General features: G+C 41.6%; 1 protein-coding gene across 24 annotated transcripts in view; it reads left to right on the plus strand.

Annotated features, from left to right (window-relative positions):
• Window positions 1-1,473: 1,473 nt before the first annotated feature.
• The window catches only part of AFDN (afadin, adherens junction formation factor), a 131,137-nt gene continuing 106,553 nt past the window's right edge, over window positions 1,474-26,057 (plus strand). For 7 of the 24 annotated variants that reach the window (XM_074333846.1, XM_074333836.1, XM_074333835.1 and 4 more), the window contains exon 1: window positions 1,474-1,797. In XM_074333846.1, the coding sequence (XP_074189947.1) occupies window positions 1,693-1,797 (105 nt within the window). In that variant the 5' untranslated portion in view covers window positions 1,474-1,692. The remainder of the gene's footprint in view (window positions 1,798-26,057) is intronic. The other 17 variants (XM_074333831.1, XM_074333845.1, XM_074333842.1 and 14 more) reach the window with 4 other exon arrangements.

The raw sequence follows: 26,057 nt of genomic DNA on the forward strand, positions 1-26,057 counted from the left end.
TGATGTTCACCACCAAACAAAACAACAGAAAAACAACTGGAGCCTATGAAGAAGCACAGGAACTTAAAAGCATAGAGACAGAACGTCCAAACAGGAAGACGCCATTTACACACATATGCTTTTCTGCAAGTCCCCGCACTTTAATTTTGAGAATGAAGACTAGAGGTCTATTAAGAATTCATCCCCATGGCACTGGTTCAACACCTCGGGCTTCTCTGCTGAAAAGCCTCCTTATGTAGCGGCACTTACCAGTGCAGCAGAAAAGAACGCTGAAGACAAAGCCCAGCAGGATGACAGGCTTCCAATTGGGGGAAAGAAAAATTATCTCCACACTGGAAAGCACACAGTAATGACAAAAATAAAGAGGCTTTGTCAAATATACTTCTATTTTCATGACTTGACTTTGGTATTTCAGAGATGAAGGCTCTTTGCTCCAACACATTAGGGATCATGTAAGAAGCCCACTTCACTCGAAGGAGCACTGCGTGGGGAAACGGCCTGGGCACGCGTCAAGCAGCCAATTTATTTTTTGGGGGGGCGGGCCGGCGATTAAAAACACCTCATGAAACAAACATGCCTAAAATTTACAAAATTTGCTCCTTAATTTTAGGTCTGCACACCCACTGGGACCCTTAACGGCGTCTACACTGTTGCGAAGCCCGCAGGACTTCCCCGCCCCTCCATTATTTATTATTTGGCTTTGCCACCCGCTTGCTGCCCGCGCAGCGTTAGGGACGGGATTTGAGAGGCCGTGTGTTCCGAGCGGAGCGTGCAGGGGGGACCCAGGGCAGCAGGGGGGACCCAGGACGGCAGTGGGGACTCAGGGGGCGTCGGGGGCCCGGACGGACACCGGGCGGATTTCAAAACATGACCGTTGACACACACACACACAGAGCGCGGTGACGTCCTCTCCGGAGGCAGCAGCTTGAAAAGGTCGGCTGTGGTCTGACCCCCAGAAACGGAGTCGCCCTGCAAAGGACACACCAACGACCCGCGGACCCGCGGGGCGCCGGCCTGCTGCGGCGGGCGCGGGCGCGGGCTCCGGCCCTTCCACGCGCAGAAGTGGGCTCGTGCGTCCGGCTCTCCGTCCCTCCTGCCCGGACCGCACGGCCCCGCCCGTCGGAACCCAGCACCTTCGTAGCCCAGCCGCGCCGCCCGCAGCCCAGCCCGCTCGAGACCCGGGCGTGCGGCCCGTGGGAACCCAACCCCGCCCGCCGCCCCGCACCCCGGCCGGCGCCCCGCGGCTGCGCGGGCGGGAGGTGCGGCGGCCGAGCCGGCGCGCGCAGCAGCACAGCGGAGGCCGCCCGAGGTGCGGCGGCGCGAGCGCGAGCGCGGGGCGGGCACGCGGCGCGGGGCGCGCACGGCGGGCGGGGCGGCGCGGCGCGTGCGGGCGCTCGGGGCGCACACCGGCCGGCGGGGCTGACGCGGGCGGGCGGGCGGGCTGAGCAGGCTGAGGCGCCCGCGGAGCAGGAGGCGGCCAGTCGGCTGAGGAACCCGCGGAGCCAGGAAAGGGGAGCGCGGGGCGGCCGAGCAGCCCGAGGAGCGCGGCGCGCCGGCTGAGGCGGCGGAGCGCGCGGGGACCCGGGCCCGCGGACCTGTGGGCGCGCGGTCCTACCCGGCCCGGCCCCATCCGCGCCCGCGCCCCCGGCCCCGACCCCCGCGGCTCCTGGGCGGAGGAGCGAGGCCGGGAGGATGTCGGCGGGCGGCCGCGACGAGGAGCGGCGGAAGCTGGCCGACATCATCCACCACTGGAACGCCAACCGGCTGGACCTGTTCGAGATCAGCCAGCCCACCGAGGTGCGCGCGCGGGGCCGGCGGCCGCCCCCCCGCTGAGCCCCCGGCCGCCCCTCCCCCTCCCGTAGCGACCCCCCTGCGGCGTCCCCGCCCCCGGGTCACCCCGCCGCGCGCCCCCGGACCCGGCTGGCCGCGCGGGCTGGCGTGTGGCGCGCGGTCACCTGTGCCCAGGCCGGGGGTCGCGCGCCGCGGGCCGAGCGGACGTCTGGAGCCGGGGGCGGGGTCGCGGGCTGAGCGTGGGTGCCCGGCCCCGTGGGCGTCGTGGGCCGGGGTGGGGTTGCGGGCCGAGGGGTGGTCCCGGGCCTCGTGGGGGTTTCTCGGGCCGCGCGTGGGGCCGCGGGCGGGGCGTGCGCGGAGGTCCTGCCGTGGGAGCGGGCGTGGTCCGACGTAATTTTGTCTCGTTGATCCCGACCTGCAGCGCGGGGTCCGCGGCGCCCCTTGACTGGGCACCTCGGACCTTTGTCACTTGAGAGAGCATGTGACCGGCGGTGTTTTGCTTCAGTGGGTTTGGAAACTTGGGGGTTGCTAACCGCGAGAGTAAAGCAAATATCAGGAAAGTTGTTCTAATTGTGCGGCTTTGCTGATAACGCGGCCGGGAATTGAACTCCAGTGGGGAAAAAACACGTTTTCTGCCATTCGGTGCGTGTAGCTCAGGTTTAATGAGGAGCGCCCCTCCCCCAGCAGGCTGGTCCCCGCGTCCGCGGTGGCCGGGAGGGCGGGGCAGGGCCCGGGGCGGAGGCCGGGGCAGGGCCGCGGGCAGGGCCCGGGGCGGAGGCCGGGGCAGGGCCGCGGGCAGGGCCCGGGCAGCGCTGGGGGAGGGGGCCCGGGTCTCTCCCGGGGCCTGGGCCGGGCCGGCGCGGTCCTGCCCCGCGTGGCCAGTCCTGGGCGTGCTCCTGGGAAAAGGAGGAAATCACACTTGCTCCGGGTCTGGGACGGCGGTCGTTGTTTATAGCAAAGCTGCTGGAAGAGTCCCGAACAGTTTTTAAAAAAGCAGGTTTGAGGCTCAATCAGTTGGGGTAGGGGAGGTTGTGTGGGAGAAAGACCCTGTAAACCGCTTCTTAACCGTGGACGTTTGGAATTGTGTTTCATTCACAAAGTGTAGTGGTTGCACAAACCTTAACTGCCTAAATCCACCTTACCCAGGGTTTATGCCCTCTTAGGACATTGCTTTAACAGCACCGATTTTTTAATTGTTCTAATAGGTAATTCAAAGTTAATATTATTTGTTAAAATACCAGCTTTTAGTCACCAATCATGTTTGGCAAATTGGAACATTCTCATGAAATTTAATCTCTCTTCTTATTAAACCCCAGATTATATTTTTTAATAAGTTGACTTACCTATTTTAACTTCTTGATTTGTCCTGTGATGGGGAAGGATTCCATTTCTTCTGTCTTCAGGGGTAGAGCCATTCATCTTGATCCTTAATTGAATGGTAAGGTTCCACTTTAGACTCTCTGACTTACGGTTTTTCGACTTAATGATGGTGCCAAAGCGATACCCATTCACTAGAAACTACTTTGAATTTTGAATGTCGATCTGTTCTGGGTGTTGCTGCGGTGTGACAGCCCTGGTGATGGCGGGCCCGCCGTGGTGGGGCGCACAGTCAGCCAGGCCATGGCAGGGGTCAGCAGCCCATACTCTGCAGTGGACTGTTGTCAGCGTTTTCTTTCTTTATTTTTACTTATTTATTATTTTTTAAAATTTTTGGATATTGTGTTCTGGGCACGTTTAAAGTAGGCTAGGCAAAGCTGTGGTGTTTGGTAGGTTAGGTAATATTAAACGCATTTTTGATGTATGATGTTTTTGATTTAGGATGGGTTTGTCAGGTGGTAACCCCATTGCCAGTCGAAGATGACAATTATTTGTATAAATTATTAGGTTCAGGTTGTCAAATTGAAACCTGATTGATAGCTCGTCTTCCCTAATGATTTTATAAGTTAGATGCTAGTAAGCAAATTAATATGTAGTTGTGTTCCTTGACTTATTAGCATGCCTTTGGAAGGTGACACGCAGTAATTTAGCTTTCAGGATTATGTTATTTTTCAGGATTAAGTTCATTTTTCTTCTCTGGTTTAAAAAATTCAGATGTAAAATATCTTGGTACATAGTTGTTTTGTTTTTCTGTTTGAATGGACCTATTTATAATTGTTTTTTGAGAGATTCCCCAAGTCTGGTTGAGAAAAGGAATTTTTTTTTTCAGTTTAATAATAGATGATTCAATTTATTCCTTAGGATTTAAGATTGAGGTGGTATTTTTAAAAAATTCTAAATAAGAGGCAGATTATAGTTAATAGATTTCATTAAGTTCAGTTTTTAAGCACTCGACTGAAACTTTTTTTCTATATTCTTAGATATGGGTTGTTGTTGAAGTAAAACTGGCCTGTCATTTGGAGAGCCACTTATTTTCATTTCATACCTTCTACAGGTGAAAAGTTGCTGTGTACGTGTGTGTTGAAGGAAAGTGAAAGTTGCAGGAATGTTTTTGACAATGATTATGTGTTATAGCTTTTCTTCCTCACTTACACCTGAACATTTCTATTTTTAGAAGTGATTCTCAAGGATTGTATTAGAAGGCTTTTTATAATGAAATAAAGTGTTTTTTAAATGTTCATATGTTATTTTTCTTAGTTTTTTCGTTATCTAGTATCTGGGTCACAGTTTGTTTTGTTTTCTGGAGAACCTTTACATACTATCAAGTTTATTCTGATCTTGGAAGTTAAGCTTCAGATTTAACATATCTTTCGTTATGATGTAGTAAACTTATGTTAATTCTCTAAACCAGTATTTCAAGGCCAATGGTTTGAATTTGCTTTATCTAAACTTGTTTGAAAATTTTTACCATCTAATAATGATGAACCTTTTACTCTATTTGGCCATCACAAATTATATCTTAGTTTTTACAATAATGTGTTATACTGGCCTTTATTATAATGTTCAGTAAATGTTGAGCAAATTTACTGCAGAATTTGATTTGTACGAATAAGATTTAAGCTCTATATTTATTTATATATTTGGATAATCTTTTTGTGTATGTGTATGAGAGTGTAGTTGTGTTTGTTTTGTTTGCTTTTTTGGGGGACAGGGTACAGTGATCGGTATCTATTGTCAGGTTTTATAACTATTAATCATCTTTGATGGTTTCAGGCAGACTTGCTAACCACTGATAACTCTGTGGTTACTGTTCAGGAAGGAGAAACTTGGCGTTTTGGATTACACTCACTTTTTAAGAAAATCAGAATATGTTTTAAAGTCAATCTGGTTACGTTTGCTTTTTTTCCTTCATGTTTTACATTTGTGGGTAAAAGGAGGGCTTCCAAAGGAAAAACAGGTACTATTTTATCATTATATATTGTTTAATCCTTCTTCAGTTGGATCCTAGATTCTTTCAGAGTTTTCTAATGAGTTGATGATCTAAACTTGATATTCTACCACCAGGACATTGATGTTAAACTGAATTAAGATCTTTGTTATTGTGGAAAACTGTAATTCAAGATAAAAGCTTCTTAAAGCTACTTAGTCTTGTCCTTTTCTTATTTTTAATGTTAAGGCTTTATTTCTCTTAGGGATTTCTAATTTATTATGGCAGAGTGCTTCTTGCCAATCTTTACATCCCATTATCTTCTCAGAAGAGAGTTTCTCTGGTTACCCAATGTCTGCCTGTCGTTCTGTTGTTTAACTTAATCTCAGTTTTGTCGCTATAGCCATTGGCTTGTCTGTCTCTCTCCCTGATTACATATGAAGGCAAGAGTTTAGAGTTTTATTTTTTAAATATTATTCTTATGTTTGTCATGTGGTCGGTGCTCAATAAATACATGTATTTTGTGGGGAGAATATTGAATATAGCTTTTTTTGTGTATACCTTTATTCCTGACAAAACATGGGATATATTCTTTTTTTAAAACTTAGTGAAATTGTCTGTTAGAGTAGTAAAGATTTATGTTTTCAAGTCTCGTTCTTTTGTATAAAATTTACAACAAAATGCAAAAACTGCTAGTAGTTGACCACTTCATGAGATATTTCTTAAAGTCATTTCTTTATTGTTTCTGGAGTCATTGCCTTCTTTTTGTACCAATGGAAAAAAATAACCTAGTAAATATTTGTGTGGACACCCACATGTGCTCTATTTACTAAAGGTGAATAGTTATATTTTAATACTCTGTTAATCTTGAGAGGTATTGTAGTGATTCGTATTGCCCAGAAGTGTGTGTAACATGCAACTTCTGGTTTGTCAGCAGAGGTGGAGTAGAATCTCCACGTGAAGTGGTAGGAATTGCGTAGCTTACAGTGAAATCTGTACTCCAGACTAATGCTTAGGCTGTGACTATGCTTCGTCACACAACTCAGCTGTGTTTGAGATGGTTTCAGAAATTGCAGTTATATTGTTAAACAGTGGTACTTTGGAAGGTCTCTTCCTAGTAACTAATGTATAATGAGAGAGCAGCCAGTGGTGTTTTTAGTGTTGATAGGCACATCAGTTCCTTTTTTGTTTGTTTGTTTGTTTTCATAGCTTGACCTCAGTGGTGTATAACCTTTATTTCTTGGAGTAACTGATTAAGGTTTATATTTTATGGGTTTATGCTTGTGAGTCTGAGGTAAAGCCCTTGTCTAACATTGTTATCTTAAATTGAAATTATATCTAGACTGGTTTCAATTTGGTATCCTCCTGCCAGTGAAAAATAATTTTACTTTATGCAATTTACACACGTAATGGAATGTAAATGTTGTAACTGTAGGCTTTCTAGAACTATCAAATTTTGATCATGGTTAGTGGTAGAATAGCAATAGTGGTTCTTTCATAGTCTCGAGAAAATATGAATCACAGGCGATCAGGATATGGTACCAAATTGGTGGGAAGCTTAAGAAAAAAGGGTTTAAGTTTCTGTCATTGTAGATTTAATTGAACAATTGTAGTGTGTGAAGCGTTGTTACTAGGTGTTGGTTATTATTCTGGTGGCACAGGTTAATTTGTTTATAGTGTTACCAGACTTGAACTTTGGCATAATATCACAAAATGCTAATAAACAGTATAGCAATTATTTTGATATAAACTTGTTTTCCTTTAGTATAAATAAAATGGATATATGAGTAATGTGTATGGAACATAAAACTAAATTGAGCTCTTAATCAGGTTAGATAGTGTTGATGTTTGTTCAGAAGTTTGCTACCTCTGTTAGTATCTTAACTGTATGTAGGATGTGCCCATTCATCTGAAGATGCCTCAGACAGGGATGGAAATTGATCTACATTTACACTGGTAAGTTAGATATTGAGCAGTGTACCCAATCCTACAGACCCATTTATAAGTTCTGGGCATGTCTGTGAGCTAACACTGACCATCTGGCAGGGCCGGAAAGTCCATTGGTGGCTTCTAGTGAGTATCCCCACATGTGTGAGATGACAGCAGGTGTGGGCACGTGTTCTGAGCTGGACCATCTTTCTGCATGAGCTGTGCATAAGGAGAAGCTTTTCTGGTCATAACTGGGGGCTAAATAAAGCAGGCATGAGAGCTGGTGAGGTCGGTATTGTTTGCTTATCTCAAGTCATCTGGTGGAGGTTTTGTTTTTGCAACAATAAAACTGTAAAACTTCACTTATCTTAGGGCATACGTGATTGACCAAAGCCATTATAATTTAATTTAGAAAGTGAATGTGTTTTATAGGGTGAAAGTAAGTACATGTAGAAGTATAATAAATCATATGCAAACCCCAGTATGAATTGAGTCCTAAAGAAGAGGGTAATTTGAGCTTTCATGCTTGTGTGTCATAAATGAAATTATTGAGAGGACCTGAGATTGACTAGTTTACTGTGTGACTGGGAAATAGCCACAGTTTCTGTATTCTTACTCAAAAGAACTATGTGAAATGTATGTTAATGTTAACGAAAATCAAATTGTGTTGCTTACAGTAGAAAATGAGATGTGAACTTCTGTTGTACTTGTTTGCATTGTCGTGGATGCAGGTTGAATACACACAGGGTGCTTTGTTTACCAAATGTTGTCACTACATTATAGGTAGGGTGCCTTGTGGAACACTTTTGTGAGCAACGGTGGTACCAGGACAACAGGCATCAACTGGGACTGTGTCCATTAACTCTAGGTGTGAACAAGATGAACTTGTTTAATTAAACTGTTTCCAGTTGGCCGTCCTTCAGTTTACTAGTGCTTCCAGGGCCTGATAGATGTGGGCAGACTGGACCAGAACATTGGTGAAATGTTAGACATCTGGGTTGTGTTTTCAAAGTTGTCTTTCATTTTGGTAGGACGGACGCAAACTGAAAGAGGACGAGTCACTGTTGAGCACAGCTTTGCCACCATCCGCAGTGAGAACAGTGCGTTTCCAAATGAGGAGGTCTTGTCTTGCTCTCTAGGACTCCACCTGAAGGTTTCATTGTTTTTCGTAGGAAAAGAGAGTTTGATCTCCAAAACTAGGGCCCATGAAAAAATGTCCACCTTTACTATTGTTTGGATGTTTTATTGGTTGAGAGCAGTCCAGTTGTCTTGTTTTATTCAGAACCATAGCTTGTAGCGCTCTGTTGCTTGATTTCCTACATATTCTGTTAAAAGGAAAATCAAACTTTTGTTCTTTGCAGTTAAACCAGTTGTTCCTTCCAAGAATGTACTTTCTCTTTATCCTTGTTTGCGAATAGTGGTACTTTCCATGGTGACCTACTTATTCTATTTCCTGATTTTTACAGGAGAACCAGTACAGCTTATGTGTTACAACTTTATGCCATTGTTACCTGCTTTTGGGACTGAGACTTGACATTGCCAGTTTTTCCCCCTCTTGCTCTGATTTCTATGTTTGTTTAGTAGAGAAAATGAAATGGGAGCAACAATATGACCACTGTTGGACGCAATCAGATATTTAAAAACCATTGTATTCTTAAAATACGTAACTTCTGTATGCACGCTTAGTATAAAATCTATACATTGGGAAGATGTCTTTCAAATGTTATTCTTAGGTGGATATTGATACTGATATCTGAATCAATTTCTGAGTGCTCCAGGCTTCTAGAAAGATGCTTGTAAAACATACCATGATTTTATATGAACTCTGTAATGAGTTCTTAGGTTACACTACATTTTTCACATTAATGAATTTTTGTATTGGCAAAAACTTGGGGTGATTGTTGGGGTGGTTAGTTTTAAGAGACATTGATAATAAAAGTAAGAATCAGTTATATGGACGTTTCTAGATTGAGCCCCAGTATTTTACCTCCATTTCTGGTACTCATTCTCCTTTGGGAGATTTTCTACTTTTCCTCTTCTGTTGTATTAAAGGCTGTTGTCTGTCTTGTACTTCGAATGGCCTTTTACCCACGCGTGGTTTTGTGCTATCGTGCATTGGCCATTTGGCAAATATTCCTTCACTGAGTCATGTGGATTTTATGCTGATGGATTTCTTTTTAAAAATATATCAAAATGTCACATTTGTTAGTATCCCCACTGATCTGAGAAATCTTAAGTGTTCGGAACCTCTCCAGCTCACAGTGGTGGATACAGGTTTTCAAAAATTTAATTTCCTGTCAAAGCTCAAATTTTACTATTGGCAGCACTGGTGGCACTTGAAGGACAGGCTTTCTTCATTTTTGAGAAAGTGCCTGCCAGATAGCCCAGCCTGAATAACTGGGGTTTGTCACTCCTTTCAGGGAAACATGACGTTCCATGGAAAAGGGGCTCATTCCATTCACACTTCATGGTCGCCCGGATCTTTTCTTGAGAGAGCGTAGAACTGGGGTATGTTGCTCAAGTAGGAGTTTTTATGCGTACTTCCTATTTTGGCACACAGAGCATCAAACAAACATGTACTCAGTGGGAATTCGATAAACTTAACCATTGTTTTATGTCATCACAGACATTTTTAAGTGACGCTGGTCTCTTTTTTTAAAGTGAATGCACAGCAGTGAAAATACATCGAGTGTTAATACAGTTTGATGCTGCTGTCTTGATCTGTACTAAATCATGTGCTGTCAGGATTATTTGTCATTTCCTTAGACCGTCAGCACAAATACCAGCATGAGAGGGGCTAAAACTGTGTAAGTATTAGTGTGAGACGTTTTGCCCTCACGGTTGACACGAAAGGGTCTGAGGGAATCTGAAGGATTCGTGGACTGCAATTTATGAGTTGCTACCCAGAATATTTAATGATGGGTTTTAAGAATTTTGATTTGGGCTGATTTTAAAAATGTATTGTAAGGTAGATATTAAAGTCTATATTCATGGTATTTTCCAACTAAGGCCATAAAGTTAACAGATATGTAACATTTAAAATGTGAACTTAGGACTTATGATAAAAGGTAGATTTCGATGTAAATTTGTTTTACATCTATATTTGCTTATTTCCTATATTTATAAGTACCTATTTTAATTTTTAGTCATCAGTAATATGCATGTATTTACAGTTTTGTTATTGAAGAATACTGGCCACAACCTAATTAAAGAGGTAACTATGAAATTTTATTATTCTGGTTGACTCAGGATATAATCTAGGCCCCTCCTACTCATGGGTCCATTTCTAGGTCAGAGAACAATGGTGTCTAGTGGATTCCAAGTAACGTGGTAGGTGGCTGTGTCTGGACGTGGGCTAATGTCTTGTGGTGCTTGTCTGTCCTTTCAGTCTCCCCAAATGTGAGCTCTGAATTATGACAGCCATTGACTGTGTAAGGATGTCTTTTTTTCCTGTTGTGTTTGGTTGTATTTTCCCTTAACTTTAATGTATTTCCTGAGAAAAAGACAGACATACGAGCACAGACAGAATTTTAATACTTCAAAATAATATGTGAATATATTACTTTTTTAAATATATGTGGTAAAACCAAAATATTAGCATATGGAGTTTATGTTTAAGATTAGCAACACTTAAGATTAATTTATCTACTCAGTGGCAACTTGTTTTGCAACAAATACTATATTGTGTTGTTAATCCACAGTTAGGTGTAAGTTCATTTTGAATTTTTGGTGACTATTTCCTTTTTATAGATAGCATTATTAAATTATTTTGGTGATACACTGTTTTTAACCACTTAGTGAAATGTGTTTATTAATAAACATATTGCTTTAATTTTCTGGGTAATGAAATACAGATACGAAATCTTAATTGCTGAATAAGTGAATTTGTAACTGGGTCCTTTGTAGACCAGCTAAGCTTGTGCTTATTGGAGAGCAGAGGCTGCCCTGGGTACCATGGACAGTGTTTTTACCGCATTTAATGGTCAGGACCTTCAATGTTCTAAAATGTGTTTTTAATTCAAGTTTGGCAAAGGTGACCTTGTTGAGTTCATGGTTCAGTTAAGGTGCTTTTATGCCAAATGTGCTGATTTTAGTTTTTAAAAATTATGTTTTTATTACCTTTATGAAATTGTTACTTTGGGAATATCAAGGACAGTGAAATTAAGACCAGCAAGTCTGGAAAACCGTTAAAAAAATTATGATGTTATGTTCACTTCACTGTAGTAAGATTATACATTTAAAATATTTTTTCTATTATGAAAATAATGCTTATTTTAGAATATTTGGAAAATGCTAGAAGTGTGCATGTATGTTTAGTTGGATCTGGTTGTTGATTATTTGCGTTTTTAGCGAGTACTGAATTATGTTTCTTAACCAGCCATATGTCTGTCAGGAATTGAGTTTTTAAAAGTTACTTATTGTGGTAATAATTGTAATACTTAACATTTTGTGACTGCATACTACCTACATGCATGACATCAGTGTGAATGCTTTTGTGTGTATCGTCAGTTAGTTCTTGTAGCAATCCTATAAGGTGGTACTTTGGCCATTGTCACGTTTGGATGAAGAAACCATGGCACAGGGAGACTATGTGACATGGTCAGGGGTATGCAGCTAGTGAGCTGAGGAGCCGCCATCTGAACCCAGATGGTCTGATTGTGACTTTCTTAAGCCATTATGTTTGTAGAATTTGAAAATTTAAGGTCACCACAATGAAAACTGTCTGGGAGTTTCATAGGAAAATTATAGAGTAATTTAGAGCTTAATTTTCAGGAAGAACCATAAGCACGATGTGGTTAACGAAATCTGTTTTATTTACATGACATATTATTGCATGTGTGTATGTAGATCTTGTATTATATACATATGTACGTGAACGTGTTGGTTTTCATCTTGACTTTTTAAAGCCTGGTTATAATTTTATCTTTTGTGTTTGAGACAGATGATCCTGTGTTTTGTATCAGCGTGGCGCAATGCTGTGCTTTATTTCCTGACTGCTGGGGACTGTGGCGACCAAAACTAGGACTAGGGCTGAAGGGTCTAAGGGACGTTTGATAGCTTCCCCAGTGGTTTCCAGTCCCCGAGGGAAAAGGCGGGCAGGACCTGCCCAAGGTGGTGGCACTGCTGTGCTCAGACCCTTTTCTGACGGCATGGCCGTGAGTGTGAGTTTGTAGTGCGAGTCTTGTGATTCCCCACACCATTTCATTTTGTCCCTTTCCCTCTTACTATGCTTCCTCAGCGCCATCGTCCTTGACTTTGTTCTGCATGTTACCTCAGCCCTTGACATTAAACAGCAACTAAACTTGTTTGTTCTCATCACTGCTTCGGTTCAGTTAACTTAATTTCATAAAATTTTGTTTACATATTAGCTAGTGATTTCCCCCAGGTAACATTTGAATTTCAGCAGTCTTCCAGGGATAATTCCTTTATTGTTACTATTCTTTAACATCTGTTGAGCAAATATTTGCCATTCCCAAATAAGAAGGGGGATTTTCAGACAAAATGGCAGGTTTAGGGAACAGCCTCGTAGACCTAGACCTTCTCAGTTCACACAGACACGCTTCTTTGGTTATGAGTCTATGTTTGCTCCTCTTGTAAGACACAGTAAAGCATGGAGGAAGTTTCTAGGCAGGCAGTTACGAATACTTTTATGAGTCTGACTGTTTGATTATAAGAGCTGCACGTTAGCATACCCAGATTTGTGATGACGGCAAACTAAGGTACTCACTAAACTGTGGTGCAGGATGATGAGAGGTATGTAACGTAGGTTTTTCACCCCATACTATCCTTTTGTATCAGTTGGTGTAGCATTTGCCTGTACATTCTTGTGGCTCATATTCGAGCATAAAATATAATTGAACTTTGAAAAGTTACCTTTTTTTTTTTTTTTTTAACCAAGTGGCACCTAAACCACCAACTATTACTTGTCTGTAATTTGCACAGCTTTTGAACAAATTTCTGATGCTTTAGGAATGTTTGCATTTTATTAGTGTAATGACATTTTTAGACATTTTATCTTTCGTCAGGAATTATAAATGCATGTGATTGGTATCATCAGCTTGATTCTTGGGAAACATTGTAGATTTTACATTAAATAGAGATAATTATTTGCTTCTATGAACTTCTGCCTGTGAGCAAAAGTTGTGGCAATGGTTAGGCGCCTACATCATGGGCTGAGTCGTGTGAGAAATTGCTTCTGTTGCATATTTGGTTTTGTTTGTTTTTTAGTGGCTTAGCCCTGTTAAAACTTGACATTTAAATGTTTCTCTCGGATTTATCTTAGGCTAATGCAGTATTCATTCATTCAGACTAATATTTATTGAGTATGTGGTGTGTTTTAGGCTTTGTTAGGGACTGGGCCTACAAAAGTGAAAGGATGAAATAATCTGCAATCTCAAGGAAGGAAATGAAACAGACTTATTATAATGGCCCCATTGTGCCCTGAGAAGAGAGCCTAAGTGGCAGCCAAGGGCACTGACTGCATTGGGGGCCTGAGGTTGCAGCCTGGCCCTCTCACTCAGTAACTGTGTCCCTCTCTGTTTTGATGTCCAAGGTCACTCTTTGGTGGTCACCTACTGCGTGCCAGTCACTGTATAAGTGCTGAGCTTGCAAAAGTGCTGTGCCCCTTAATGGGCACATGGTACTTGACTCAAATGACTCCCATTCTAGTATGTAGGATAGATTGAAAAGAAACTGCAGCCCTATGGTAAGTATTCTGTTTGGATGGTGGGGATCAGGCACATTTGTGTAGACAATTAAGGTGAGTCTTCAGCTGATAAGGAATTTTCTATGGACAAGTGGGAGGGCTCTCCTGGCAGAGAACATTATTCAGCCAATGTGTATTCATCTGGTACCTGCTGTGTAGAGGTGAGCAAGAGAAACACTTGTCAGGAATGCCAGTTTGGTGGAAGAAATGCACAAATAAACAAGAGCCGCGCCTTACGTGCTGTGAAGGGGGGGGGCAGGGTAGCACGTGGGCAGCTCAGCGAAGTGTAACTGAGTTCATTGTAGGAAGCTTTCTTCTGAACTCTGAAGAGTTTGTAGGAAGTGTCTGGAGACAAGATAGGGACCTTAGTGGCAAACATCCAGGCTGCTTGGATTCGTGTTCATGCCCTTGAACGTGAAGGTGCATTTGTGACCTACAGATTGTATCGTTTCTGATTATTCTGGCTCCTCCCTGTGTGATGACTGTAGGTCCTCGCCTGTGTGGCATCAGGTTTGACCATGGCCGTGAAATAGGCCACGCTGGGCAGCAGCGTTAAGTCCCATTCCATGGTTCTGTCATTGCTCTTCTGTCTTCCATGAATTAATAATATGTCTCAGGCTGTGAACGTTTATACGAGAATGAAGGTTGGAACCGAGTCCCAGCTACCCACAGATCCAGGAAGCGTTATCATGAGGAAGAAATGGCACTTGGTTGTTGTAAGCCGCTGAGGTCTTGGGTTCGTTTGTTTTTGCAGATAACCTGGTGACTGAAATACTGTGTGTCTCTGTGAGGCTGCACATACATGTGTGCACACGCTCACCTGCTATGAAATGGGGTGTTGGCCCGGGCCAGATTCTTAGGGGCCATGTCAGCCCAGTGAAGAATGTTCCAGAAGAAAGACCATGATGAGGGTTTGCTGTTCAGGGAGACCTCCCTGTCAGCAGAGTGTAGGGAGAACAGGAGTGGAGGCCGCGCCCTCACAGACTGCGGGCCGTGCTCTGTGGGGTCACGGCCTGAGCTAAGGAAGGCGCTGCAGCTGACGTGGAAGGAGGGAGTGAGAGTTAGGAGGTGACATTGGGACTGGGCGAGGGAGGAGTTGTCCGTGGTTGTCCATCTCAGGCTCATGCTTGGCTACCTCGGTACTCGGCACCAGAATTGAAGGAAAGAAAGGTAAATGGCAGATGAGATTGGGCAGGGAGGGAAAAAGTCGTCTTTGAGGTGCTTGTGGATTTCCAGGTACAAGTTTGCAGTGTAGACAGCTGAGCGGAATGGAGCAGGGGGGAATGGTGACGTGGCAGGTAGCCAAGGCATAGACAAGAGACTGCTTCGAAAGAGCTGTGTCAGGAGAGACGAGAACCTGGGACAGAAAGCGGGAGAATCCCAAGCTCTGTGGGGTGGATGGTGCAGGAGGAAGTGGCCATGGAAGCCCAAAACAGGGGAAAGGCTCCTGCTGTCCACATCTGGGAGGAGGGTTTCGAGAGAAAGTGTCACCTGCTGAACTCTGTCTGCTCTGTGGTCCAACACCTTGTGACTCATTTAATTCCTGCCTTTCTTGCTTCCAGTCCTTCTACTACGCTGCTCAACTGCTTCTCTCGCCGCCCCCTTGTTCTTTGTGTTGCTCTGTTAGTCTGTGCCTGTTCTTATCTCCCGTGGTTGACTCCATTTTGCTCATCTTGGCACTGTAAGTATTTTAATATTGGAGTATATCCTCTACTTATTTTTTCCATCAAAAGGGGCCTGTAATTAAGTATGGAACCATTATCCCGAGATCAAGGAGGCAAATTGATACTGTAGCTGACAAACTACTTATTTAACATTTATTGACTGACTCTAAACTACGCATACTCATTTAGATACTGAAATTGTTTGTTGGTATTCCTGGGTCACAGTATACTGTGCAAGAGGGAATTACTGGTGGGCCCGATTGCCTGGTAGCTTCTTTATCCTGTTACCTTCTCTGGGTTTCAAACATTGGTTTCGTCTCACTGTGGTGATGCGTTTGTTACTACTGTCGTCACAGAGTCTGCACTGTATGTGTTGTAGACCAGGTAATGGAGGTGACTGATGATTTGCCTGCCGCAGGGCCTAGTGCTGTCTTTCTGCTTTAGGCTGGCACTCAGTTGATAAACAGCCTCGGGAAATGCTGGCTTTTGCTGGGTTTCAGTCTACCTTGGTCATCTTTGGCCACCTCCACTAATGTTTCCACACACACACGTACTCTTAGTCACCTACCATGGTCTATAAGTACAGGCCTGAAAAACAAGCAAAGCAAAATACATGTTTGATTTTGGTGGCCAATCTTGGAGGGGAAGAATTTGGGAAATGGAATAATGAGTACTGTGTTTCCTGAAAATAAGACCTCGCTGTACCATCAGCGCTAATGCGTCTTTTGGAGCAACAATTAATATAAGATCCGGTCTTATTTTAATATAAGACCGGGTGTAATATACTATAATAATGTAATACTCTGTCATATTTTAATATAAGACTGGGTATAATATAATGTAATGTAATATAATACTCGGTCTTATTTTAATATAACACTGGGTCGTATATTAATTTTTGTTCCAAAAGATGCATTAGAGCTGATGGTCTGGCGAGGTCTTATTTTCGGGGAAACACCGTAGTTGCATAGGAGAGGAGAGGAAAATAAACTGAATCCGGGGTCCGTAGGAATTCAATGCACCTGCTTCGCTGGCTTAGCGTTGACATTTGTTTAGAGCAGCAGCATTGTCTCTCAGATTAGTCTGTGTGACAGTATCACACCTCATCGTGAACTTGACTGATCTCTTTGCTTCCACTCCATTCTGTACTCAAATGTGCTGTTAATTTTTCCAGAACTTTCCCACCTCTAAGGCTTCAGACTGCCAAAATGTTGTTTTAGCAATTCCTGACCTCTCCTCCCTGCAATTTGGGAAGGTAGAGTTTCCATGGGGGAAATCTGCATAAAGAGGGCATGATGGCTGTAAGAAAAGATGAAATAGGACCATTTGTGACAACATGGATGGATCTTGAGATTATAATGCTGAGCGAAATAAGTCAGACAGAAAAAGTAGAGAACCGTATGATTTCACTGATATGTGGTATATATAAAACTGAAAACAACAAAAGAACAAGACAAAGGAACAAAAACTCATAGACATAGACAATAGTTGACGGGTTACGAGAGGGTAAACGGGGGAGCTGGGCTCTAGAGGGTAAACGGGGTCTAATATATGGTGATGGAAGGGTAACTGACTCTGGGTGGTGGTGAACACACAATGTGAGATATAGATAAAGTATTACAGAATTGCACACCTGAAATCTATGTACCTTTACTAACAATTGTCACCCCAATAAACTTAAATAAAAAAAAAGTCAAGGGCATGATGATGTTTTCTGGGAACTGGTGCCTAAGTGTCAGAGAACCACGTAATTCCCAAGATTGAAGAACAAGGCCTTGGTACCCAGGACGTTGTCTAGTACTTGGGCTCTCCACGAAGCTGGAGCTGTACCGGGCCCAGGCTGTGCGCCTCCTCTTCATACCGAGTCCTCCGCAGGAGGGCGTGATGCTCACAGCAGATAACTGACGCAGGGTGTATTGAGAAGCAAGTGAGTGTTGGTCAGTGAGGACAGGGCTATTACATACGAACTCAGCAAGGTACATTTGAAGTCTTTTGTGTAAGGCCTCAAAAGTCTGGCCCTACCCTGCTGGGTTTGTGTACATTTCTTCAGAAGTTGAGGAACTTTTTATAGCAAAAGTTTATTAAATATGTATAGCTCATTACAGATATTAATGGCTTGATAGCACATCGTAAGGAGTACAGATTCCTTCTGGAAATATGCCACCACTTTTCACCTGGTACTATTGGATCACCTGGTCCAATTAGAGCCTTTTGTGTTAGCATTTCAGTATCGGACTAACTTAAGGAGAAAACCCTGCTTGGGATAATGGATACTCTATTGAAGAATAAAGTGAACTGTTTTACATGAGCAGTAACTTACTCCAGATAAGTTTTATAACAGGTGATATAGAGAAACCTGTACTTGACTAAGATTTATGTAGATTAAAAATTCGTTTTTCAAATGGAGTTCATAAAGTAAATTTGAAGATCTCTCTTTCCCCATTTCAGCTATCCAGAGGTTAAGAATTTTTAGAAAGTATTTTTCTTAATTTTATTCTGTACCCTTAGAAATGAGCATGTGTGTATATTTGAATTTTATTTTTTTAAGACATGGGATCGTATGATACATTTTGCACATGCTTTTCAGGAAATTTTTCCGTGTGTGTATATCTGTACCAAAACTTTTAATAAGATATAAAATTCTATATTATTTATAATCGCTATGTAATATTCCATGTACTAGTCATTTTCTTAACTGTTATTCACAAGCACTTTGACTATTTCTAGAATACACTGTTTGAATAATGTTTCTGAACATTTTGCAGACCTGTCTTTGTGTACTTATGTATTTCCATAATAGATTTCAAGAAGTGGAATTTGAGTCAAAAGGTTATACACATTGAAAATCCTTGCTAGACCACCAAGTATTATTTTAAAAGGGTATTGCAGTATATACCCCCACTTTTATGAGTGTCACCCTCACCTTAACACTGGGTATTGCAAATTACATTTTTTTCAATCTGACAGGTAAAAAGTTACTGGTTTCAAAATTCACATTTCCTTGTTCATTGTTCAGATTGAGCGTCTTTCATGTATTTACTGACAATTATACTTCCTTTTTACGTGAAGTGTCTGTTTTTCTGTTGGGATATTTGTTTTAATCTTATCGATTTGTGAAAATGCTTTTTATAAAACATTGATGTTTTATCCTGTGTTTACAAGTATTTTTTCCTAGTTATTTCGATCTTCTAATTTTTTGGTACCTTGCCATAAATGGATATATTTTATTGGTTCATTTGTTTCTTTATTTTGAAGGTACTTGAAAAGTAAAAGACCTTTAAATCCCTACTTTTCAATGTGAATATATAAACACTAAGTTAATTTTATTTCAATTATTTTATTTCTTCATTGAAGATTCTCAAAATGAAATATAAATATAGCAATAAATGAACTTATTAAACAAAATCCTTTCCAAAAAACTAGAGAATGAACTGTTATAAGTTCAAAAATACGCCACGAGCTTTGTAGAAATGAGCCTATTGATAGTTGTAAACAGTTAAGGTTGCCTGACTAAAACTCCCTTCTAATTTATTTGATATTTGTTGTAGTGGTAGGTGTTATTTCTACAAATATCACAGTAAAAAAAATAGGTTAAAAAAGGATGCTTAGCATTTAAAAAGCAAGGGGTTTTGCTTTCTGGTATATTTTATTGAATCTTCTATGTGATTTGGGGGAAAGGTAGATTATTGGAAGCCTAGTATATGGCATTTTCAGGGGAATTGCTCATTATAAGAGTCATAACTGAAGTAGTATAAACCACATACTGTTCGGCATAGTCTGCCAGCTGATTGTGCCTTGTTAAGACAGTCAGTGATTGTATGATTATTTTGTCAGTTTGGTTATTTGGAACATGTCACCTATAAAAGAAGAAAAAAAAGGCGGTGACGTACAGCTATATTCTGCTAGCAGTTTGTTTAATTTTACAGACGAAAGTTAAATTTTAGAGCCTTTTCATTGCTTTTGCCCTAAGGGGCCTAACCCTTGACTTCACCAAAACCCCTCTTACCCAAGTCACCAATGGCCTTCCTGCTGCCAAATCCAGCCGTCATTTCTGAAGCGCCTTAGTCGACACAGCAGCCCCAGCGCACCCTCCACTGGCCTCCAGGACCCGCCTGCTCTCTGCTGAGTGGAGGAGACCCCAGGGTTTGACCTGCGGACACCTCCTCTCTTCTCCACACTGACTCCCTAAGGCGAAACCGTTCTTTCTCATGGTTGTAAGTACTAGTGTGTCCCACATTTATATCTCTTGGCTTGGTCATTGCCTTGAGTATAACACGTCCAAAACTGAAGACGGCTTCTGCAGTCTTCCGTGTCTTAGTAAACACCTGGCAGTTCCTTTTTCTCAGACCTCATCATATCTGACCTGTCAGCAACTTCTGGGAGCTCTACCATCAAAATGTGTTCATGATCTAACCTACTTTTCAGCGTCTCCACTCTTGCTACTGGCCTAGTCCAAGCTCTCGCACCTGGGCTGTTCAGTGACCTCTTATCCAATCTCCCCCCCCCCCCCATCTACCTTTGCCCCTTATAGTCTGTTTACCACATCGAGATAACGCTGCTAAATCTTAAGGTAAATAATGTAATTTTTTCTGCTCAAACTCGCATGTGGCTTTTGTTTTACTCTAAGTATGCTTTGGTCTACAAAGCGCAGTGCGAAGCTCTTTTCCCAGGAAGTCTGATGCCATGTCCCCTGTCCTCCTGCTCAAGTAGCAGGACCCTTGCTGTTTCTCAGACATGCCAGCCGGGTTCTGCCTGAGGGTCTTCGCACTTGTCCCTGCTTGGAAGGCTCCTTGTTAATGTTCCCTCCCAATCATCCCTCAGTGAGGTTTGGTCCCTCTCACCATTTGTCATTGCTGGGTGTCTCTTCCTGCTAGATTAGAACGCCCATGGGAACATACTGTTTTGTTCATGAGTTTTCCCCATTGCCTAGAAAGAATTGGGGAGAGGAGGGAATGGAGGGGAGGAGGGTGGTGGTGATTTAACTGGAAATAAAGTGTTCTATCCCCTAGGCTTACTAAGTTACATTTTTCCTTTTTAAAAACGTAGACTGTTACTCCCTTACTACTGAATGTTTCCATTTTTAATACGATTCAAAAGCTTTACTATTAAGCGAGTTTTATGATTGTGTCCCAGCTTTGGACCTCTGACTTGTGCTGTTGGGTTTTGTTTTTGGCTCCCTGGTGGACAATTCTCTCCCTTTCCTTCCTTTCCGTGTCTTGAGAATTATTACTGGAAAGATGTGGGGAACCTTTGTCCTAAAGAACTCTGACCAGTGTCCGGTGGACTGGGTTCTGCCACAGCCTGTGACCTTGGAGGGCTCTTTGTCTGTGGGTGGAGCGTCTGGGAAACCGCCCTTCCTGGCTGGAGTTTCTTAGGAGCTAGCTGTCACGGTCACCTCTCTGCTACAACCAGTCTGTCATTTCACTTAGTTCCCAAATCAGCAAGGAGTGTATTACTGTTCTCTACGTTGCCTTCAGATGAATGAGGCCCAGAAAGTTGAAGGAATTCATTGTTATGAACTTAACCAAAGGGCCCTTCTGCTTCCTTCCCTTCTCCCTCTCTGCCCCTCCAGAAATAACTCACTTGAAGTTGGTAGACAATGGTTGATTTATTTTAACTGTTTTGTAGTATTGCTTTGTCCAAATGAACCGCACGCAGTTCATTTAGTTCTACGGTCTAGGGATGACCAGATTGTTTCTATTTTCCCACTGTTACAGAGGTGGATTTAATGAACACCCTCGTCCATGTTTCCTTCTGTACTAATAAAACATTTTAGGATGGATACCTAGAAGTGTAATTTCTTGGACTAGGCCATGCATAGGTTCTAATTTACCAGGTTGTGCCAAGTTGCTCTTTGAGATGGTTATGCCAACTTACATTCCAAACTTCAGAATTTCCCACGTCTTCAATATATTCAGATTTTTATAAGCTGGAATATATGGAATAATAATTATTTATATTACCCTGATTTCAGTGAGTGAACATGTTTTCTTACATTTATGGTCATTCTTATTTTTCTCTTTGAATTGCCTATTTATATGTTTTATCCATCTTTTTTCCCAATGATTTTATTTGGAAACAAAAATCATTGTCTTTTTCTAGTTTATTTGTAGGAACTATTTATAAATTCTGAATACTAATCTTTTGTGCATTATATATTTTGCAAATACGTTTTTATTTATGGTTTTTCACTTTTTACAGTGTCTGTTGTCACATTAATTTTAAAACTTTGGAAATGTATTTGGGTTCATCAATCTTTTCCTTAAAGTTTTATACTATTTTCTCTTATTTGATGAATATATCCCATGTTTTATTTTGAAAGCTTTACAGTTTCACTTTTTACATTTAGATAATTTAGTCCAACTGCTTTGTAATATGGTAGTACCACCCCTAGTTCCCCTAGTGTAAGTGTCAGTTACTGAGGAGTACATTTGTTTTTCTGGCCTTCCCTCTTGGATTTCTTTCTTTTTTTTTTTTTTTTTTTTACATAAACTCAGCAGTGTATTTAAGAGAATGTTTATTTTGTATTATCTGTAGTAGAACCGTTTCTGATTTTTCGTCTACCATTTTGCCTCAACTGGGAGTGTTACACCCTTATTTTTACACACCAGGGTAAGAGGCGGTGTCGATTAGTGGCTCATAGTATGTATGGCCTCTCGTCTCAGCATTGTCTGAGTAAGAATTCTGCCCACCGCTGTGTGGCCCTGGCAATGACTTGATCTCCCTAAGGCCCAGTTCCTCATCTGTAAGGCAGGAAAATCGTAGTGCCTCCCACACAGTGTCCTTAGAATTGAAGAAGGTGGATCATGCGTAAAAAGTACTTGGCACAGTGTTTGGCTCAAAGCAGGCACTTTCCTTCTGTAACACGGAATGCTTTTTAGGACAGATACCTGCTGTGTTACTGTAGCTACCCTTGCTGTTATGTCCTTGTCATCTTCACCATTGGTGTTTCGTTTTCCTTTCTTCCTCTTGTTTTGTTTGCTGTGGCTGTGGCAGGAGACCGTCCTTGTTCCTCTCAGGACAGAAATTTACAACTATCTGCTGAACCTTGTATTGGTTGGTGTTATTTGTGGGCAGGGGAGGTTCCAACAACATCAGCGTTAGTATCCTACGTTTAGATTGGCTCTGCATTCCATACCTTAAATTGAAAAAACATCTTGTTTGTGGCTGTTTTTATTTCGTGTGCAATTATATCTAGAAATGTAACATCACTTCAAAGTCTACTTAAGTGAGATTTTATGAATCATACTTTTTTATATAAAAACTGAATCCGGGACTTTGAGGTTTTCATTTCATGGAACTGAATACTTGTGTTTCTGTTTCCTTGTCTTTGACTTCATCCCTGTGATGTAGTCCATTAATTATCTGAAGAATTTGTTCCAGAATGTGCTTTTTTAGTCTGTATATGTATGTGTTAGTTTGGGTATTTAACAGTGTGGGAGATTCTCAAATGGGGGGGTTGAAAGTGTTATTCTAGTGATCAGAATGTTTCAGTAGAAACACGAGATGACTACTTCAGTCATTGCTTCTTTTCATGATAATTCTTTTTTGCAATTATATTAAGAAAACTTACCAGTTGGACAGTGAGCCATTTCATCAGGATTGCTGTGCCCCCTGCATAGATGTTCTATATTCCCTTTTTTAAATTAGCGCAGTTAAACATCCTCCTAAAAAACATGAGTCTTGTACAAAGCCCCTCTCCTGATTTAGGCAGCTTACCTTTTTGTTTTTCACTTGTTGGTACCAAATGACATTCTAATCTGCTGTGGTCATTTGGTAATGCAGCATGTGAAACAGGAAGTGTAGTCAGGAGGTACCGGGTGGCACAAAGCGGGCAGTTCAGGATCACTCGTGATACCCAGGGAGGGAATGCCTGGCACCAACACAGTGTTTGTTTAGTTTGTGAAATCCCCGCGATAAGGCAGGAATTTCCATGTCACTGCTACGGTGCCCTCCATCCAAAAATTATTTTGTTTCTAATTGGTTCTTTCTACCTCTGTCCCAGCCCCCTCTCAAGTGTCTTGTATAAGATATGAAAAGCCCTAAGATACAGGAGGACTGAAAAATCTACCTGTTTTAAAATGTATTTGTTTGCCAATGCAGAACTGCTATAGAGATTTGAAGATATTTTTAATTTAGCTAAGTTCCTTGAAGTTTTTTTTAATTGAAATATGTTGAGTACTGTGAATTCAGTTTTCAGTATGCTCGAAAATTATAAATGGAAGCATTTTAATTGTGGGAAGCTTCTTTGCCATAGTTTGAGTATATACTTTGATGTGAAAGTTATTGTAAATGATAGTCTACCAAGTTGTGTATATAATTTGTATAGTGCATTACCCTTGTTCAAATTTAGAAACTTTTTAATATTTCACATACTTAAAGAAGAATCTCAGGGCAGATTTAAGAAGCAGGTTATATTATAAAAGCGAGTTTTCTCTTTTTTTTTGGCTACGTATTATAATATTGGGGCTGAGTTCAGGAACATGGTTATTTTCTTTGAACAAGAAGGCATTTCAAAATTTTATGTATCTTGATTTGCCTACAGTCAGATCATTGGAAATATTTTGAACTTTTAGACATTTGTTGTATTTCAAAAATAGAATTATAAATGTTCTGAAGTATCATTTTCTACAAAGCTTAATATTTTGCATTTTCACATAAACTTTTAATAATATGCTCAGTTGTTTTTTAGATTTTGTATTTCGTTTTGCTAGCGAGAGGATTATGTACCTTTCAAACTAGCTGTTGTGTAAGTGTAAGCTCTTGAGAATTTGCAGACAGGAAGTAATATTTATCATCAAATGCCTTATTTGTGGCAGGTACTTTTACATACCACAAATAACGTAGTAACCACAAACCCTGTGAAATAAATAGTAGGCTCTTCATTTTATAGACAGGAAACAGAGCATTGCACTGTGTTGCCTGGAGCCACGGGAGTGGTAAGCGCAAGTCCTGGGGTTTCCATGAATCCTGGCTGCTCCCTGCTCACTGCCCAGCCACGCCGGCTGCTTGCTCAGTGTAAAGGAGACATGTCTGGCATGTGATGCTAATTTATTAGCTTTTTACTGAATCAAATTCTTTGAATATTTTCCAGAGCATCTGTTTTTTTATGAAAATAGGTTTATTTTACATGTACTAATATTTAATATGTAATTATAACTTATTTTCATTTTAAATGTTTTTAATAAGAAAATTTTCTAACATAGATGAAACTCACTGTATCCATCCCCAAGACATTACAATTTTCAAAATGTTGTCATTCTTAATTCATTATTTGTTGTTTTTAGCTAACCTATTTGAAAGCAAATCCTAAAAACTAACATGTTATTTCTCCTCTACCTCAGTGTGAGTCTCAAAAAAAAAAAAAAATCTAACCATAACACAGTAATCCTATCAACAAATTAACCAGAATCCGTGTTACCTTATATGTAGCCCTTATTCAGATTTTCTGGTCTCTCTCAAAAATGTGCTTGTACAGTTAATTATTTCAGTCAGGATATGATTATTTATGTCTCTTTCAATCTGGAGCATCCCGACTCCTCTCTCCTTTATGTCATGTCACAGACTTGCTGGAAAAACTGGCTTAGTTTTCCTGTTCGTGTTGGTGTTCAGGCCTTGCCTCTCCCCAGGGGTGGTGGTCACAGCGTTTGCCTAGTTTCTGCAGCGGCCAGAATGCTTCCTCAGTGGTGCTGTGTGTGTCCTGTGCTGTGGCATTGGGAGCACGGTGGGAGGCGGCATTGTGACAGCCTGACCCTCTCAGAAGGGTCCCTGTCAGCCTTCACTGACGGGCTTTATCATTGCTGTCTGCTTACGTCAAGCATGGGATATTAAATGGTTATCTTTTAATTCTGTTGTTTTTCACATTCATTGGCTGGAATTCTTTAAAAACCAGAATCAAATTTTTTTTTTTCAGCTGTAGGAAAGCAGAATGAAGTCTGAATTATTTTACTTCAATTGCCTATTTTCAGATTAAGGAGTTGGTGCCTTAGTTACCTGCAGTGGTAACAGTGATTTTGATTCTGGCTTTCTCATTTTTCTTTCTCATGGTGAACATGAGGAGTTCGTGATGTTCCGTGTTTCAGGCAGTGGCAGGCATTGTTCTGCTTGTGTTCAGATTGTCCCCGCTTCGGCCACATGCGCTTCTTGGTCAGCTAGAGGGTCCTTTTCAATGAGCCAGTAGTTCCTGAGAACTGCCTTGTTTTCTGGCTTGACAGGATGTTCCAAACTCATGTTGTCCGTGTTTTGACCTATATCTAGATGAAGCCATTTCTCCAAGGAACCCTGGCTCCTTTTATTGGAGAACAGTGTGCAGAGACCATGCAGTAGGTGCTAGAAACACTTAACTTTCATGACTTGTCTGTAGCTTCAAGGCCTTTGCAGTGGAACAGGAGATACTTTCTTGTGTGTGGGGAAAGAAAAAATCCATGAGTTTTTACTATTTCCAGTTCAGTTTTAGCCTTACAGGGTTTTGACTTAATTTCTTTGATTTAAAAAAAAAAAATCTTACATCGAAAGCCTTGTTCTGTAATTGTATCAGCAGCTCCTGTTTGCTTCATCTTTCATACAATAGTTACGGTATCACAACTGATAATACCAATGTTTCTACTAACAAAGAGACTGAAGAAAACGAATTCCTTCTCTCCTTAGAACAATATCTTTTAGT

This window comes from Rhinolophus sinicus, linkage group LG05 (assembly GCF_036562045.2).
Source record: "Rhinolophus sinicus isolate RSC01 linkage group LG05, ASM3656204v1, whole genome shotgun sequence".
Classification (NCBI taxonomy): Eukaryota; Metazoa; Chordata; class Mammalia; order Chiroptera; family Rhinolophidae; genus Rhinolophus; species Rhinolophus sinicus.